General features: G+C 42.1%; 1 protein-coding gene across 1 annotated transcript in view; it reads left to right on the top strand.

Annotated features, from left to right (window-relative positions):
• Nucleotides 1–16,306, top strand: part of IGSF10 (immunoglobulin superfamily member 10) — a 33,625-nt gene extending 17,319 nt beyond the window's left edge. The window contains exons 7-9 of the mRNA XM_084842044.1: nucleotides 948–5,345; nucleotides 6,960–7,857; nucleotides 13,688–16,306. Of these exons, the coding sequence (XP_084698170.1) occupies nucleotides 948–5,345; nucleotides 6,960–7,857; nucleotides 13,688–15,596 (7,205 nt within the window). The 3' untranslated portion in view covers nucleotides 15,597–16,306. The remainder of the gene's footprint in view (nucleotides 1–947; nucleotides 5,346–6,959; nucleotides 7,858–13,687) is intronic.
• The last annotated feature ends 1,609 nt before the right edge of the window (nucleotides 16,307–17,915 follow it).

Below are 17,915 nucleotides of genomic sequence, written 5' to 3'. Positions count from 1 at the left end.
CTGGTATGTGTCAAAAAGCTTGTGATATAAATTTCATATTATGGAGCTGCCAAAAGCTGAAAATGAACTGAAAAAATCAATCTCAGATCAATTTTTTTCTGGCAAAATTCCTCCTAAACATATGTATTTGCCATGTTTTAAGATATAATAGGGATAGATAGACCATTGTTCTGATCCTATGGCATGAGATTTTATGCCAAACAAATAGAACAATAGCAACAAATTGTTTCAATAGATTTCTAATTATGCTACCCAAGCAGAAAAGTACAATGCCTCTTTAAAAATATATATAAAAAGATAGCTAGGGGTATCGGTCCACACCTTCGGGCCCCGAAGCTGCTTCCAATTTTGTTGTTTTTTGTTCCCTGTTGGTGCTTTGGAATGATTCCCATGGACGGGTGCACATTTCAAAGAAGATCCAAGATATTAGATTCATGCTATCTGCAAAATATTAGTTTTATCAGCCCCATCCATCAGGCTTTTTCATTGCCATTTAGCATTTGTGCATTCTTTGTCTGGAATCACATGAACCCTGTGGTGGAGCCAGTTCTAAGTCAGGCAAGAACATGGCCATAAGAGCAAGATGGGGGACCAGGTGGTCAGACTTCAACATAAAGTATGAGTGATAGGCAAAATAGACTTGAGCCATTACACACGTCAGTCTTTTTCTGATCTTGTGTGTTTTCTAATGTCTGCATCCAGGATCCTCTTGCCCTTGTGCTCATTCCCAAACTCTAAGCCCTTTGTCCTGGTCTAGTCCCTTACATTCTGGAATAACAATGGCAGGTTGACAAAAGACTGCACTGGCTCCTTAACAGTTTTAAATGACTACTGATTGAGGTCTTCTTTAATAAACAGCAGAAATACCTTGCAGCAGAACCTGAATGGTTGCTTTCCCCAAATCAGTCAAATAAAAACTATCTTACATTTTTCTATCACCTCTCTAGATGTCGTAAAGTGCAAAAAAGACAGAGGACCTCCTGGTGTTTTGCAATGTCCATTGTGCACCAGCCCCAGGAATTCTAAAGACAAACAGTTAGCTGAGATGGCATTCTCAGATTTTAATTGTGTTAAGCCTACTATAGACCCAACCTTGAAGTTGAAGAACATCACTTTGCCAGATGATGGTGACTTTATTTCAGTTTCTCCCAGAGATTTTATGGCTCCCATAGGATTCATGGTATTAAACATGACAGACCAAGCAGGGAATCGAGCAAACTTGGCTTGCAATGTGCAGAAGCCTGCAAAAATGTCTCCAGTCACACTTAAAAAAAACAACACCACCACCGTCCTTGAAATATCATTGTCAACGTTTCTTGTGTGTAGTATTGACTATGAGCACATTCAGCCACTGTGGAGCATACTGGCTCTTTACAGCGACTCCCTATTAAAACTGAAAAGGAATCACTTACTGACAGGAGTACCGTATATTAGTTATAAGTATAAACAAATAGATTCTGAAAATGAAGAGCTTTTCACTGACATCAAAGCTGAATTGAGAGCTGAGCCTCCTTGGCTGATGCAAGGCCAAGTGTCATTGCAGTTGGACAGGACAGCAACCACACTCAGCACTCTGCATATCCAATATTTAATGGATGCTGAAATTGCCCTCCCAGGTGCTGCCCCCAAATCAGCAAGACAAAACTGGGCCATGATCTTACGAGAAAACAGCACAAGAACTGAGTTCTCTGTTTTAGTAGGCAGGACTGTGGAACTGAACTGCCAGGCACTTGGAGAACCTACCCCTGTAATTGAGTGGGTGTTAGCTGACGGGAGCAAGGTTAGAGCTCCATATGTTAGTGAAGATGGGAGAATGATGATAGCAAAATCTGGAAAGCTCACGTTACGTACAGCAGATAATTTTGACACTGGTGTTTATCACTGTATAGGAACCAATTACAATGATGCTGATGTCCTGACTTTTAGGATCACTGTGATAGACCCTTATATGGAAGGCAACCATTTAAATGGTCCTCAGCTGTCAGTATTTTTAGGTGAGACATTCTACCTTCCATGCCAGTCTAGAGGTTCCCCAGATGCCTCTGTTAACTGGATCTTGCCTGAACACATAATTCTTCACCATTCTTCAAAAAGCAAGCTTCTTTTTCACAATGGCACATTAAAAATAGAACAGACAACAGACCGGGATGGTGGTTACTTCAAGTGTGTAACAGCCAATCAATATGGTGTGGATTTTTTGGTTTACCAAGTACTAGTTAAAAGGAATTCAAACAGATCACAAAAACTAGATATTCATGTAGAAGACGAAGCAGCAGAAGGGTCTGGCAATGAAGAGGTCAAAGATATCACCAAACTTCAAAAGCCTTCCTCTACCTTGCAAACCCAAGTAACCAGCCAAGTGTCGACTGAAGGTTCATCTATAAGACATCCCATGTTAAACAAAACCAAAAATAATTACAAAGACATTTACAAGCACAATAGGGACAAGATAAACAAACGATTTAGAGGACGCAAGAGACAATTTAGTCCCTCCAACAGGAGAATTGATCCATTACGCTGGGCAGCATTTTTGGAAAAAACAAAGAATACCACATTGCTAAGGAAACAACAAAATGCCATAGTGAAACCAACAGTAAAAGTGGTTCTGTCTTCAAAGATTTCTGGAAACGAGGAGGAGGCATCTGGAGATGATATATTTCCAGAGGAAGAATTTACGTTACTAGCAACTAAAAGACCTGCAGTATACACTCTGAGGGAAGCTTCGGGAAATGTAGTGACAGCAGAACTTGGAAGCGTATCAAGTAATTACAGTTCACTGGCAACATCTGGCATGGTTACAGAAACAGTAACTCCAGTAGTCAGCCCAATGGTTATGTACTCTGATAGACCTAAGAACCAGAAGTTATATATGGAACTTAAATCCAAAACTGAAAGAGCAGCTCTTGAAGGATATCAAACACTACCTTTACCACCTACCAGTATGAAGCCATCAACAACACCATCATCTAAGCTACCAAGTAGTACAGCAGAAACTTTAAATGCTTTCCAGAAATTGATACTATCTGGTGAAAATAATGTACATTTGAAAATCACATCAATGAAAGCACCAGCAACAAACATTACTAAGAGCAGCTGCTCTATAACTCCCCACAAAAATTCTGAAAAACCTGATCTGTTTGCAGAGGCAACTGAGAAAACATCAGGAGAATCAAATAGTCCAGTATCTGTAGTGACAGTTGGTGTACCTGATGATGTATTTAGACACATTTATGTTTACAGTACACAAAAAATAACAACCCCTCAACTACCTGCAGGTTCAACTGTTACCACTCATCACCAGATAAAGATAGGTAGGGATGCTACAACTCACACCCCACTCTCCAGGTGGTATGGCAGACGACGAAAGATCTCTGGTAGAAGACGAATAGTTAGACCTGACCGTATTCCAAACATTGCAGGTCATAGATTTGCTTTTGTCAGATCAGGGTTTACTCAAGAAAGTACAACTCTGCTTCTTCCTGTAGAAGTGAGCGTACCTACCTTAACTCCTCTCAACAAATCTCTTGAACAGATTACTTCCGAAGCACCTATTTCCACTTCATTCATAACTCATCATCCAGAAGGGACAACTGTAAGTCAAAACTTGGCATTCTCAAGCAACAAACCGGATACAGTTGAAGAACATACAACTTCTACAACAATCCCATTCTATCCTGAAAGTACCCAAGTTGTATCACATAGAAGAGTAAAATCTGGTACACAGTTACAAGCAGTTACTGACACAAACCCATCATTAAGTATAAAACTTCCAATAGCAACAATCCGTAGCCCAAGGGTAAGCATGGAAACCACATCTACCAAAACTAGCAGTTCATATTTGGCTATTAAATCTACCCTTCCCATTCTCGGAACTAATGCCTCTTCCAGCATTTCAATGGGGGAAATTCCTTTGCATAATTTCTTTGGAAGCAATCATGTTCAAAAGGAGCTACTGGAAAAGCAACCCAGATTAGGAACAAGTGAAGAATCCTCAACTGCGGTACCTGTTATGCCTCTTCAAACTACAATACCAATATACAGAATTTCACCAGTATATAAAACTGCTGTTTTGAAGAGTGAGGATCAAACTGATGATCTCATAAACCTAATTAAACCCACGAGTGACAACATGATGCTGGTAAAGCATGACCCCACTCCACCACTCAATATTACAGAATTGCCATCTTCACCCTTTGTTTCCAATCTTGCAACTTTTCTGAAAAAAGAAACTGATGCCACTAACATTAGACCAATTGTTAATCCAACTACTACTGCTCTTGTTGAAAAGAAAGTGTCCAAACTCAAAGTGTTTGGACCAGGCAGAAGGGGGGGTCAAAGGAGGAGAAGGCCTCTGAAAAAGTTAATGCCTTCCCACAAAAACATTATCGTCAATAAAGGAGTAGCTGCCCTGTCCAAAGAAATCATAGCTTCTCCTACTCTGGAAACAACTAAAAGAATAACTGAGCCAGCTGGCCCCATAACAACTGAATTGTTTTCAAAATTGACCAGTGTGGATGTGATTACAGGTAGACTACAGCTGAGCACAACAGATATAGTTAGAGATGCTAAATCCACAACTACTGCTCTGGTATTAGCAAGGAATACCACCACTGGAAATACTCACACTATTAAGCTACCAATGGATAACCTGTCTTCTGAAACACCTGCTACTATGTTCCCACTGGCAGAATCATTCTTGGACACAGTAAGCCCAACCACAGTGTTATCAGCCACATCCTTGGTAACACTGGCACCGGTGTCTACCAAACCAACACAGACTGCAACAGTGGCGGAAAATGAATCGTATAATGTGGGATGGAAAACTGTTCAAAAAAAGCAAACAAAAGCAACTCTTCCTGTTAAAATTGTTCTAAGTAGCCAAACTCCTACTAATGCAGGATACCCCATCACACCAGAGCCTAACCCATCAGCATCCCAAACAGTGTTTATGCCATGTGCAACCATCACACAAACCACTGCATCTCCCAGGCATGAGTCTTGGCATGAGCCATCTTCTAAAACTGCAGAAAGAGGCAAAATCCTCACTGTCAACACATTAACTATATTGAAATCCTCACAGAGCTCCACTCAATATACTCCGTTGTGGAGAAAGAACAAGAAGAATTATATCAAAAGTTGGTCTGAGAAGACAGCAGGCCAGGAATCTACTACTACCAATTTCATAGCCTTAAATTCGTTCTACCAAACCAAAGTGGCAAAAAAACCCAGGATAATTGGAGGAAAACTTGCAGCATTTACTGTCCTAGCAAATTCAGATGCTTTCATCCCTTGTGAAGCCAGTGGTAACCCTCTGCCAACAGTACACTGGACCAAGGTATCATCAGGTAAGCTTCCCAAGTTTATATTGAACATTTGCTCTTTTATCATATATATGAGATATAAGCTAAGATGCAGTGTGTACAGCAGGAGTCCCTAACCTTTTTGGGTCAGTGGCACGTCTGGAATTATGAGACAGTGTTGTGGATGCTGTCACAGAATGGCTGCTATGTGGGGGCTTCCCCATTCATAAAATGGCTGCCATGGTGGGTATGGCTGGTCACAAAAACATGGCTGCTAATTTCCCAGAAGGCAAAACTCTTGAGACTGAAAGACAATAACTTGTCCAAGAACATAATACAAGTTATAATACAAAACACAAAGCCAGTCCTTTGAACCCAAATAAAGATGGCGCTGGAGGGCAGCGCTTTGCTTTGCAGCATGACAGCATTCCGGTTTTAAAAAATAATAATTAAAAACTCTTAAGAAATAAAATAAAAATCAGGAGGGGCAGGGAGCCTGGCGGGTGCCAAGAGAAGCATCCACAGGTGCATTCGTTCTCATGCTCATGCTGGGGATCCCAGGTGTATAGTGTTAACATCTGATGCAAGTTTACATCCCTAGGATTGGGTTGTGAAGACACAATGAGAGCTAGAGTGGTGTAGTGGATAGAGTGATGGGCTAGGACTGGGAAGACCCAGGTTCAGATCCCCACTCATCCATGAAGCTCACTGGGTGACACTGGGCAAGTTATCATCTCTCAATCTAATCTCCTTCACTGGGTTATGATGAGGATACAATGGGATGTGGAGAGAACTACTATGTACGCAGCTCTGAGCTCCTTGGTGAAAAGATGTGAAATAATTGTTGCAGTAGTAGCAGAAACAGTAACAATAATAATAATAATAATAGTAATAACAACAACAACAACAACACTTCTTGCCCTCAGTTACAGGCTTCTAAATCCTGTCTTCTTCTGTGCGACTTATAAAGGAGTACTGTAATGCAGGGTTACAGTTTTCATGCCATACTTAGAATGAACAGATTAATCCTAAAAGAACGAAGTTAACTACTGTTGGAAATTGAAAAAGCAATTTAGGGCACAATCCTAATTCGGATTTGGTTTCTGGGATCCAAAGTCAGAACCAGGGCTCCAAACTCAGAGCCCAGAAACCGCACTCCCTGTGCCCTCTGTTCTGGCTTGCTGTTTCCGAGTGCAGAGATGGGGAAAAGGGTGTGGTGGGGGTGGGGAGGGGGAGGGGACCACAGAAACTTGGTTATGCAGCTTCCTGTGCACATCCTGGCCTCCTTCCTTCCTTCCTCCTCCCTGAAGCCATGCCTAGACGGGCAAAACTGCACATCTAGGGAAATGCAGGGTGGCCGGAGCACAGAGATGACGATTGCCTCCATGCTCTGGCTGCCCTGCATGGAATACTCGGCAGCCTCCAACTTCAAGATAGGGTTGCAGCCTCCATAGGATAGTACACATCCACAAGTGTCTTATTGTGATAAGATCATATCTGCATCAGGAACAACTGGTGGTGGCTAAACTTCAAGCCCTCGAGTTTTTGTCATGGACATTACATGCTCCTCTCTGCAAATTATTATTGTACCAAGCAAGGCAAAAGGTGAGATTTTAATATCGAGACCTGGCTAATTTTATTCTCATCTTGTTTAATCAGGGGTTGATGTACCAAAACACAAACGTGATAACAGACTTGAGGTTCTTCCCAATGGTACTCTCTCCATCCAGAATGTCAACATCCAGGATCGTGGACAGTACCTGTGTGTGGCTTCCAATCCACATGGCTCCGACAAGCTTCTTATCACGTTGTCTGTGGTGACTTATCCACCTAGAATCCTGGGGCAAAGATACAAGATTATTACCAGTCACTCTGGCAAGGCAGTAACCATGAAGTGCACAGCTGAAGGCCGCCCCATTCCTACCATATCCTGGATCCTTGCAAACAAAACTTACATGTCAGAAACTACATGGAATGAGGCAGTTTCTGTGCAAACAGATGGCACATTGATGATAAAGGAAGTCAGTGTTTATGACAGAGGGATTTACACATGCACAGCCAATAATCCAGCTGGTTCAGATACAATGACAATAAGATTGCAAGTCATTGCTGCACCACCCATTATACTGGAAGAGAAGAAGCAACATGTGCTAGAGAACATGGGGGAAAGCTTGAAGCTTCCCTGCACTGCCAAAGGAAATCCTCATCCAAATGTTCACTGGGTCCTCTTTGATGGAACTGTGGTGAAGCCTTTGCAGTATATAAATGGCAAGCTATTTCTGTTCCCTAATGGAACTCTTTATATCAGGAATATTGCTCCTTCTGACCATGGGAATTATGAATGTATAGCCACCAGCTCCACTGGTTCAGAAAGGAGAGTAGTAATCCTCCAGGTAAAACATAGAAATATAATCCCCAGAATTGCAGCTTCATCTCAAAGATTGACTCAGCTGAATTTTGGGGACAAATTGCTCCTGAATTGCTCAGCTACAGGAGAGCCAAAGCCGAAGATAATCTGGAGATTGCCTTCCAGAGCTGTTGTTGACCAATGGCACAGGTAGGTCTCTTGGAAGTTGCATTTCTTACCTGAGCATGTGATACATGAAAGGATTTTGTGATGTGGGGATAAAACTTCTGGGACTGATTAGCTCTTCTGCCTTTGTGTCATAGAGGGTTGAGTCAAGCAGACAAGGGTCTACTCTCATACAAAAGTTTTCTGACTGCTGTTTACTGAGTTGCTTAAATGCTGGAGAAACACAGGCAAAGGGCCTTGTGGTGGGAGATGTAAAATAAGTGACTAGGAAAGCAGCAGGAAGTAGAGGGTTTTAGGACCAGAGGGTGTGGACCAGAAGGATAAGGAGAAAGAGAAGGAGGATGCTAGGAGGAGTCAAGGAGTATGAAAACAGGAAAAGAGAATAGCAGAGAGGAAAGTTGAAGTGCACCGTAAGACGCTGCAAAGGGGACGAAGGTCGAAGCACACAAACCGGCTAAAAATAATAAGCCACACATTCAGCTGCAGGCCTTTGGTTTTAAGATTTGGGGTTTAAGAACATAAGAAGTGCCCTGATGTGTCAGACTGGCTTATCTGGTCCCATATCTGTTCCCAAAGAGGTCAACCAGATGCCTACAGGAAGCCCACAAGCAGGACAGGAGATGGTGAATAGACAAAAGAAGTACTGCTGGAGATTTCCTTAATAGCCGGTGCCAAACTTGTCAGGCAATTCTTTTGTTAGGAAAACTATAGGTAAATGCCCCAGGAAGGCTAGGGCATGGATGGAACAGATGACTCACCCTTATCCACCCTCCAGCCAGAGGAAGAGGCAAGCTAATTTTGAGTGGGAAACAACAGAAGGAGTCTTTAGGATAGACTGAGAGAAACATGGAGAGAGGCAGGGAGAAAGCAAGTGCCCTTTGCGGGGGTTACTTCCATCTAGAGATTTGATGCATGGCAATGTATTTGGCTCTCTAGTGGAGTGTTTAAGCTGGGCTCTCACCTATGCTCAGCCTGCTTATTTGTAAATAAATTGAAATATTAGTACTAGGGATGTATGAAACACTTACCTGGTTTCGTCCAGGGACATCTGCGGTGAGGGGGAGGCACTCTGTCCCTCCCCCCAAAATCCTCGACGGGGGGGAGGTGATTCGTTCCTCCCCCCCAGAATCCTGCCCGGCCGGCTCTGCTCCTCTACCAGGCCACGGAGCCGCCAGCTGGGCCAACCCGCAGCGGGGCCTCCAGCCACTGCCAGGCTGCTGCAGACGCAAATGGCGCCCTGAGTAGGGGATGCCATTTGCGTCCCTAAGGTAGCCCATGATAGGCTATGTAAATATTTACATAGCCTATGACAGCTAAAACAGGAACGCAAATGGCGTAGGGGACGCCATTTGCGTCCCTGCTTTAGCCGTGATAGGCTACGTAAATATTTATGTAGCCTATCACGGGCTACCATAGGAATGCAAATGGCGTCCTCTACTCAGGACGCCATTTGCATCTGCAGCAGCCTGGCAGCAGCCGGAGCAGCCGGCAGCGGAGCCAAAGCCTCAGCCGCAGCCAAGTAAGCTCCATTTCACGGGGCTTTCGCAGGGTGGTGGGGTGGGTTGCTCCATTCCACCACGGATTCTGGGGGGCCGAATTCACTGGAATTCAGCCCCCCTGGGTTCCATGGCGGAATTCTCTAACATCCCTAAATATTACAAAATTCCGTAAACCTCCAGTGACCTCCTTCCAAAGGAAACTAAATTCAGGAAAGCACTTTTCCCCTGATGTCTTGCAACTCGGGGAAGTGGAGCAAATGTAACTATAGGAAAAAAAATTTAATAGGGTTGTGGCACCCGTGGGCATCAAATTGCCCTGCCGCTGTGGCTTCTCATGTCATCCGAAACTGGCAAGTGTGGCTTGTTGGGGTGTTTAGTTAACAACACTACAACAGGCCATGGGTTCTGGGTGGTTTGTTAACCACCCCAACAAGCCACACTTGCTGGGTTTAGAAAACACGAGAAGTCACACCCAGTGAGGGTAATTATGCAAATCAGTGGGCATGCAATCAGCACATGCAGGGCTTGTTAACCTCCCTGTGATCATGCGAACCAGGCCACAGTGTTGTTTCCTGGAGAATGCTCTCTAGGATGCTTTCAGGAGGACTTTCTAGAATCTGATCTCAGAGGGCCTGCTGTCTTGAGTGCTGGAGGCCAGAGTCTCTCCTATGGGGATGCTCAGGCAGCTGCAATGTGAGGGCTCTATGACTGTGAGTGCTCCTGTCAGTCAGTACTGGTACTGCTTGTTTGCTCACAGGGGAGAAAGACAGGACCTTGATGTGGATAGATGAGATGGAGGGAACCGTATTTAATAAAGAAATTACATTGGAATAACTTTAAATGACTTTATTATGAATGAAATTAAGGTGGAACTTTGGGGGACATGGTGTTTAAAATAACTGAATAAATTAAATTAAATTAGAGTTTAAATGTGTATGTATGTGTCTGCATATGCATGCATCTGGCCCCCAAACCCCGAGCTGGCATTATATGTAGCCCTTGGGGCTGAAAAGGTTGTGCACAGTGATGTGCTGAAAATTTCTCCCACTTTTTTTTTACCATTCTCATTCAATTTGATAGAAAAGAAATTGCTCCTGAAAAGAAATTCAAAGATGAAATTTTGAGAAATTCTCATGGGTTGGGTTTGGGGTTCTTGTGTTTACTTTACTTATGAGGTGGCTGAGGAGTGTGCATGAGAGCCCTGTCTGTCATCGTACAATGATCTCTGTGGCAGCCTGTAGCCTCCTTGGCTTCCCGCACTTCAGTGAAAGCCGTCATGAGGAAGACGTCATGAGGAAATTCTTGCGATGCAGCTTTTTCAGTTCAGGAATGGCAGGTGGCTTGGGAGGCTGCAGAGCAATGGAAAGATGTGTAACAGAGGGAGAAAACACATGCAGCACCCTCAATCACCTCGCAAACCTCAAATACCAAAAGAAATTCAAAATTTTGCCTCAGAAAAGTGGAAACCTCAACACAGTTGATGCTGTTGCCACCTACAGAAGTAGTGCAATAAACCATAAACCCTTAGGAGAAAAAGAACAAACCTGTACTACAACCTCTGCCAACAGTGAGCCCTGACTGTGAGAAACTGTTGGAGATTTCTCTTCCCCTAGGAGAAATTTGGTGAAATTGTCCCCCCAATTTCTCTGCCCACAAATAGGCCGGAGAATTTTGAGAGGCTATTTCTGCACAGCTTTAGTTGTGCAACCATATTACAGAAGGATGTTTCCAGAGAAAGAAAGAAAAAAAGACACCTTTCCCACTCTCCAGAACCCTCCCTCCAACCTCATGAGGCTACAAAGCTCCTGTACCAGGCTGGATGGAACCCTGAACAGGAGCACTGCGCTGTCCCATTTGTTCTTCTAATAGCAGACTTGGTGGCCTGGTGCCAATCAGTCAGCTGGGCAACAGAATGAGGCCAGCCATAGACAAGGTATAGTGCTTTCTGCCTACGAAAGCACCCCAAACCTTCCTGATGAGGGCTGCCCACATTCAAAGATCTTCCATAGGAACATAACAGTAGCCACAGTTAAAAGTCCTAGCAATAACATTGTCCCTACCCATCCCTATTTAACAAAGACAACAAGTGGGAAGGAGTTGGTTCCTTCAGAGCCACTGGCCTCTCCACTCTTTCTGTAAGGGGGAGCGGGAAAAAAAAAGAAAAAAAAATGGCACCAACATTCTCATCTTTTCAGTGTCAGGTTAAAACTACCCTCTGCTCTCAGGCATTTGACAGCATATAAGGAGTGTCTTTGTCTCTGTATGAATGTTTTAAATTGTTTTAGATATATGTTGTTGTTGTGTGTGCTATTTGTTATATGTCATTATGTGAATGGTTTTATACTTTATATAATGTATTTTAATTTTTTAAAAAAAAATCTGTGGACCACCCAAAGAGCTTCGGGTATAGGGCAGCATAGAAATATAATAAATGAATGAATGAAATGAACTCTCCCAGGTAGCATAAGGAGGAGGAGAATTACCCCCACCCTGCTACAGCAGCCAGCCCTGAAACCTCTACCACCAGTCTTTAGTGTTCATGCATATCTGGACCTGAACGTCCCCATACAGCATGGGGAGAGGGTTAAATCCCCTTGCTGTAGTGTACCGCTTAGGTTAGAGGCTGGCTGAGCAGTTTGCTGTGCAGCCAGCTCTGAAAACACCTCTCTCTACAGTGCTGCAGTATTCAGGTATAAGGTTGGTGATAAGAGGTTTAAACCCCTTTCCCAATGCTGTAACACTCTGGTTAGGGCTGCCTCCACTATTATCCTCAACTTCACTTCGCCCCAATCATTTCAGGGACAAGGGAAGCTCCTGTGAATTCTTGCATGTGCGTACACACACACACACACACTTTATAATTATTTTCTCATTAAAAGCTCATTCCTAGGCTAGGTGGCTGCAGCTCTGCAGCATCTATAAAATAGTAAATTGATTTCGTTATAAAATCTTGGCAGGTTTTATTCTAACTCATGGCAGTGTATAATTCATACTAGTGTAGTGGTGGCCAGCTCAATGGGTACTAGCCATCAGTTGGATTCTTAAGTGAAGCCAGCAGTTTACATATTAGAGCTTTGACAGCAACAAATCTTGTAATCTCTACACTGTTCTAACTCAGCCTAAAAAATCAGGGAAGACTGCAGACTCTTAGAGCCAGAACCATATGGATAACTTGTCTGCCAGTTCTTTGCAAGGCCTTTAAAAAGAATGAGCCAAAACATTATGCGTTTCAACTTTCCTGTTCCATACTGTCTTGCAGTAGGTTATTTCATAGGGCCAAACTGGCTTCCAATTTCCTCTTACCATTGGCAAAGCAAAGTTTCCATCAAGCCGTCCCTAGAATGTATTTTCCACATCATTCTAGGCATGTAGAATTTGAGTCTATTAATTGTACATGCCACACTTGATACAACAACATGCTTGTGTTGAACAAGGGATGACAGTAAGGAAACAATAGCCATTTTAATGTAACTAGCAAATATTTTCAGGGGGCTCTGCTCTTTTCTGCATTGTTTTAACACTAACCTAATCTTGTTGGGCATGAGGAAACTGGACTGAGTGAGCAGGTTACCCAGCCAAATAATGGGGAAAAGGATATTGAGTCAAGGGCCGCACGATCAAAACAAGCCACTGTGGCTTAAACAATAACCCTACAACAGCCCACGGGTTTGACCCTCCAATGAGCCATACCACCCAGGTTCGGATGACACGACAAGCTGTGGCTGGGTGACGATTATGCAATTAGACATAGCACATTCCATAGCTTGTTTAAGCCACAGTGCTTGTTTTGGTCATACAAACTGGGTCATTGTCTGACAAACTAATCCTTGACATTCATTAAGTGTTTGTAAATGATGTACATAATTATGGGGGTGCAGAGTTCATCATTCTGGCTTAAATGGAGGTGCTTGAAATGCAAAGTTTTTATTACACATGAGATGGGGTTGGAACTTCATTCTGATATAGCAGTAGTAACAATCTTGTTGTTTAGCTATAAGCCATAACAAAATCAAGAGAGACATTTAGATGAGATGGACAAGTGATATGGCTTCTTTCCATACAAAAGTCACCTGGAGCCAAGGAGAATGATGGTGTCAAAAGTGACTGTGTCAAAGAAACTCCACAGTTCCCATGGTTTCTCCATCTGGATGTTACCAGAAGCGTGCAAAATCACACCATGGGGAAGAGGTTTCTATGCCACTGTAGTAACGTACAACACTACGCCTTAGCCATTATACCTGTTACATGGTTGTTTCAAGTGAGCTTCCAGAGTGCTGCCTTTTATTTCAGTCAGGGTTTTGGCATTCCCTGGCACAGGACAAGAGTAACTAATTCTTTTCCTCCATCCTTTCTAGAATGGGGAGTCGATTCCATGTGCATCCCAATGGATCCTTGGCTGTTGAGGCAGTCACAGAAAAGGATGCAGGTGACTACATATGTGTGGCAAGAAACAAAATGGGAGATGACCTGATCCTTATGAAAGTCAGTGTGACAATGAAGCCTGCAAAAATTGATCAAAAACAGTATTTTAAGAAACTAGTACCTTATGGAAAAGACTTCAAAGTGGATTGCAAAGCTTCTGGGTCACCTGAGCCAGAAATATCTTGGAGTTTGCCAGATGGCACAATGATCAACAACATGATGCAAGGAGATGACAGTGGGCACAGGTCTCGGAGATACACTCTGTTTGACAATGGGACTCTATATTTAAACAAGGTTGGGATAGCTGAAGAGGGGGACTACACATGTTATGCTCAAAACACACTTGGTAAAGATGAGATGAAAGTACACATAACAATAGTAGCAGCTGCACCTCGTATCAAACAGAATTCTAAGGCTTATGCAAAGGTAAAAGCAGGAGATACTGCACTCTTTGACTGTGATGCCATAGGGGAACCTAAGCCAAAAATATTTTGGTTGTTGCCTTCCAATGACATGATTTCAGCTTCCACTCATAGATATTTTCTTCATATTAATGGATCATTGTCTGTCACTAAGGTGAGGCTCTTAGATGCTGGCGAATATATATGTGTTGCACGCAACTCTGGTGGAGATGATACAAAACTATATACACTAGAAGTGGTCTCTAAACCTCCTCTGATCAATGGCTTGTATACAAACAAGACAGTCATTAAAACGACAGCCATAAAGCATTCAAAGAAGCAAATAGACTGTAGAGCTGAAGGAACACCCATACCCCAAATCATGTGGATTATGCCTGACAATATTTTCCTAACAGCCCCATACTATGGGAGCAGAATAACAGTACACAAAAATGGAACTCTTGAAATTCGCAATGTAAGACCTTCAGATACAGCAGAATTTATCTGTGTGGCACGTAATGATGGGGGGGAAAGCATATTAGTGGTCCAGCTGGAGGTGTTAGAGATGCTAAGGCGCCCAATGTTCAGAAATCCATTTAATGAGAAAGTAATTGCAAAGCCTGGAAAAAACACCTTCTTGAATTGCTCTGTAGATGGAAACCCGCCTCCTGAGATAACCTGGATGTTACCAAATGGCACTCAGCTTTCCAGTGGTTTTAAAACAGTCAAGTACTTCTTGGGTAGCAATGGCACTCTTGTCATCTATAGTCCTTCTAAAGCAGATGCAGGCAAATACCGATGTGCAGCTAAAAATAAAGTTGGCTATATTGAAAAGTTGATCATACTGGAAGTTGGCCAGAAACCCACAATTTTTATCCACCCAAGAGGAGCAATAAAAAGCTTTAGTGGGGAATCATTGTCTCTTCACTGTCTTGCTGGTGGAAGCCCCAAACCAAATATTATATGGACAGTTCCCAGTGGCTATGTCCTAGATCATCCTCAGATTAATGGGAAATACACATTACTGGAAAATGGTACTTTGGTTATCCAAGAAACAACCATTCATGACAGAGGAAGTTATACATGCAAAGCTCAGAACTATGCTGGTGATTCAACTATAGTTGTTTTTGTAATGATCGTAGCACATCCACCAAGGATTACAAACAGACTACCAAGAAATATTCGCACTATGGCCGGAGTAGCAGTTCAGCTTCACTGCATGGCATTGGGAATACCAGATCCAGAAATTACATGGGAGCTGCCTGACCACTCATTACTTTCCACAGGTAGCAGAGGCCGACCATCTGGAAGTGAACTTCTTCATCCACAAGGAACATTAGTCATTCAGAATCCAAAATTCTCAGATTCTGGCATATATAAGTGTATGGCTAAGAACCAGCTTGGCAGTGATTCCACAGTAACGTATGTTCAAGTAATCTGAAATGAGAACTATAGTCTGAACAACTGATAACAAAATCTAATCTGGACCAAGTTTGGCTTTCGAAGATATTTAATCAAAACTAGGCAAAATGCATGTCAGTTTCTTTACAATTCCTATTCTCAATTTTACAATAGACATGCTAAGAGACAGATAGATTTGGGAAAAATATGCATTATGTCCTAATATTGATTTTATAGTGATATTTTAAAAATAACCTAAAAAACTGAAGGCACTTAAATTCCCAAGAAAAGCAACAGTGAATACCAACATGAATACTTTAATCAAATGATGTTTGCAATATAACTGGAAATATTTAGCAAAAGGATGGGCTTTTAAAAATGCTAGTTTGTTATTTTCCATCTGATAGTATAAATACAGCATACATTGTAAATATATACAAAGATGTGTACAAAACAAATGTGACTGTTTTGTTACCTTACTGACATTTATGAATATTTTGTAGTTCTCTTTCAGATATTTTAAAACAAAGGGTGTTCACCTGTGTGTAATACTAAAATTTTCTTCTTTCACGCAGGAGTCCTTTTTTGTGGGGCAATGGAAGGACCAACAGAAAATAGTTTAATGGTAGTGTTGTTTTTTAAAGAAACAATGTAGATTATTTTTCTAAAATAAAGAACCACCAAATATGCATATGAAGTGTAGATGTAAATAATGATCTTATTGCCAAATATTCAGCTGTTAAATATTTTATATTGAAAAGTATAGTTTAACATGTCATTTCTTTTAAAAAGTACAAAATATATTACCAGCGGTTGGAGAGCAAAACAGTGGGTCTCCTTGTGCGCTTCTAGAGTAGGGATGTCAGAGAAATCTGCAGTGGAATCAAATGAGTTTTGGTTTCTATGAATCCGACCCGTGGGTTCTGCAGTGGACTGGCTTTTCCTGAGTCGCATGGATTCTGCAGACTCGCCGACCAGTTCTTAATTTTACACAAATTTAGTCATAGAAAAATATGTAATTTTTTTTTAAAGGCTGAAAATGTGCATTTCTCCCATAGGCTAAAGCATGAAAATGCACGGTGTGTGTGTGTGTGTCACATTTTGGTGGAATTTGCGCATTTTTGCAAGTACAAATTTGCCCAAATGCGAATTAGTGCAAATTTGAGAAATTGGAAAACATCTGATTCCACCAATGAGCAAATGACGGAATGAAAGGCACCTGACAAAATGCAGACAGAATGGATTTTATAAAATTCATGCATCCCTAATCTAGAATCACCTAGCTGGATATTATTGGAAACAGAATTACTAGATCAGGGATGGGGAATGTGTGGCCCTCCAGATATTGTTGCACTTTTACTCCCATCATCCCTCACCATTGGCTAGGGCTGATGAAAGTTGCAGCCCAACAACATCTGGAGGGCCACATGTTCCCCACTCCTGGACTAGATGAACCTTTGGTGTGATCCAAAGCGCTCTTAAGAGCAACAGAAACAGTTTGTCCAAGAAATTGCTCCCAGTACCTTACAATAAATATTTTTATATTGCCATCAGTTATACTCCCAGAGCAGCTGCAGAGGACATACATGCCATATAGAGTAGAGTTTGGACTTTGTGGTGAGATAAGCTCTGAATGCTTAAGAATGTGCTCTGACAGAGTAGTAGAGCTTTGTTACATGGACAACCAGACTCTATGCTCCATCAGAGACTGCTGACCATATATGCTTCTTATTCTTTTTTTCCACACTTTGTAAGCAGCATATTTTGAGATCATATGTCTGTGTCCAGCTTGTTCCAGATCTGGTGTATATATGTTAACATGGCACAGCTCCTGTTCAACTTCAAACCCACAACTGTTGCTCCAGGAGTGCTTCACTTATGCTAGCTGCTCAAGAACTGAGACTGGATATGTGTGCCTCTATTTTCCTTGGATAGGTGAGAAGGAAGAATTAACAATCCTTTCTATTAGCTCAAGATGCCAAATATCTACTCAAGATGTCAGCCACTAGGAGAAAAAAAATCATATTTCAAGGCTTAAGAAATTCATATTTCAAGGCTTAAGAAATTTATATTTTGCTCCAAACCTGAAAATGATTTCTTCTTATTAGTATTTATCTTGGACTCACATTCCCCTCTCCTTTTTCTTGGCACATGAGAGATGATTAAAATATTATGCTTCTGAATAAATTGCAGCTTCCCATTACATCCACAATAGAGGAAACCTAGGTTTATTCTAGATGTGGTTAGTTAAAAGACATTAAGATCACACAATGGAAGACCTGACCTCCTGCCCTGGACATTTTTATTTGCTCCACTCCTGGATTTGTATATGTGTATCCAGAGAGAGGCTGCTTTTTGC

Source organism: Heloderma suspectum, chromosome 3, assembly GCF_057233095.1.
Source record: "Heloderma suspectum isolate Gila_16-S chromosome 3, 16-S_ref, whole genome shotgun sequence".
Taxonomy (NCBI): Eukaryota; Metazoa; Chordata; class Lepidosauria; order Squamata; family Helodermatidae; genus Heloderma; species Heloderma suspectum.
Note: the sequence above shows the minus strand (reverse complement) of the source record. Positions and strands in the feature narration are given on the sequence as shown.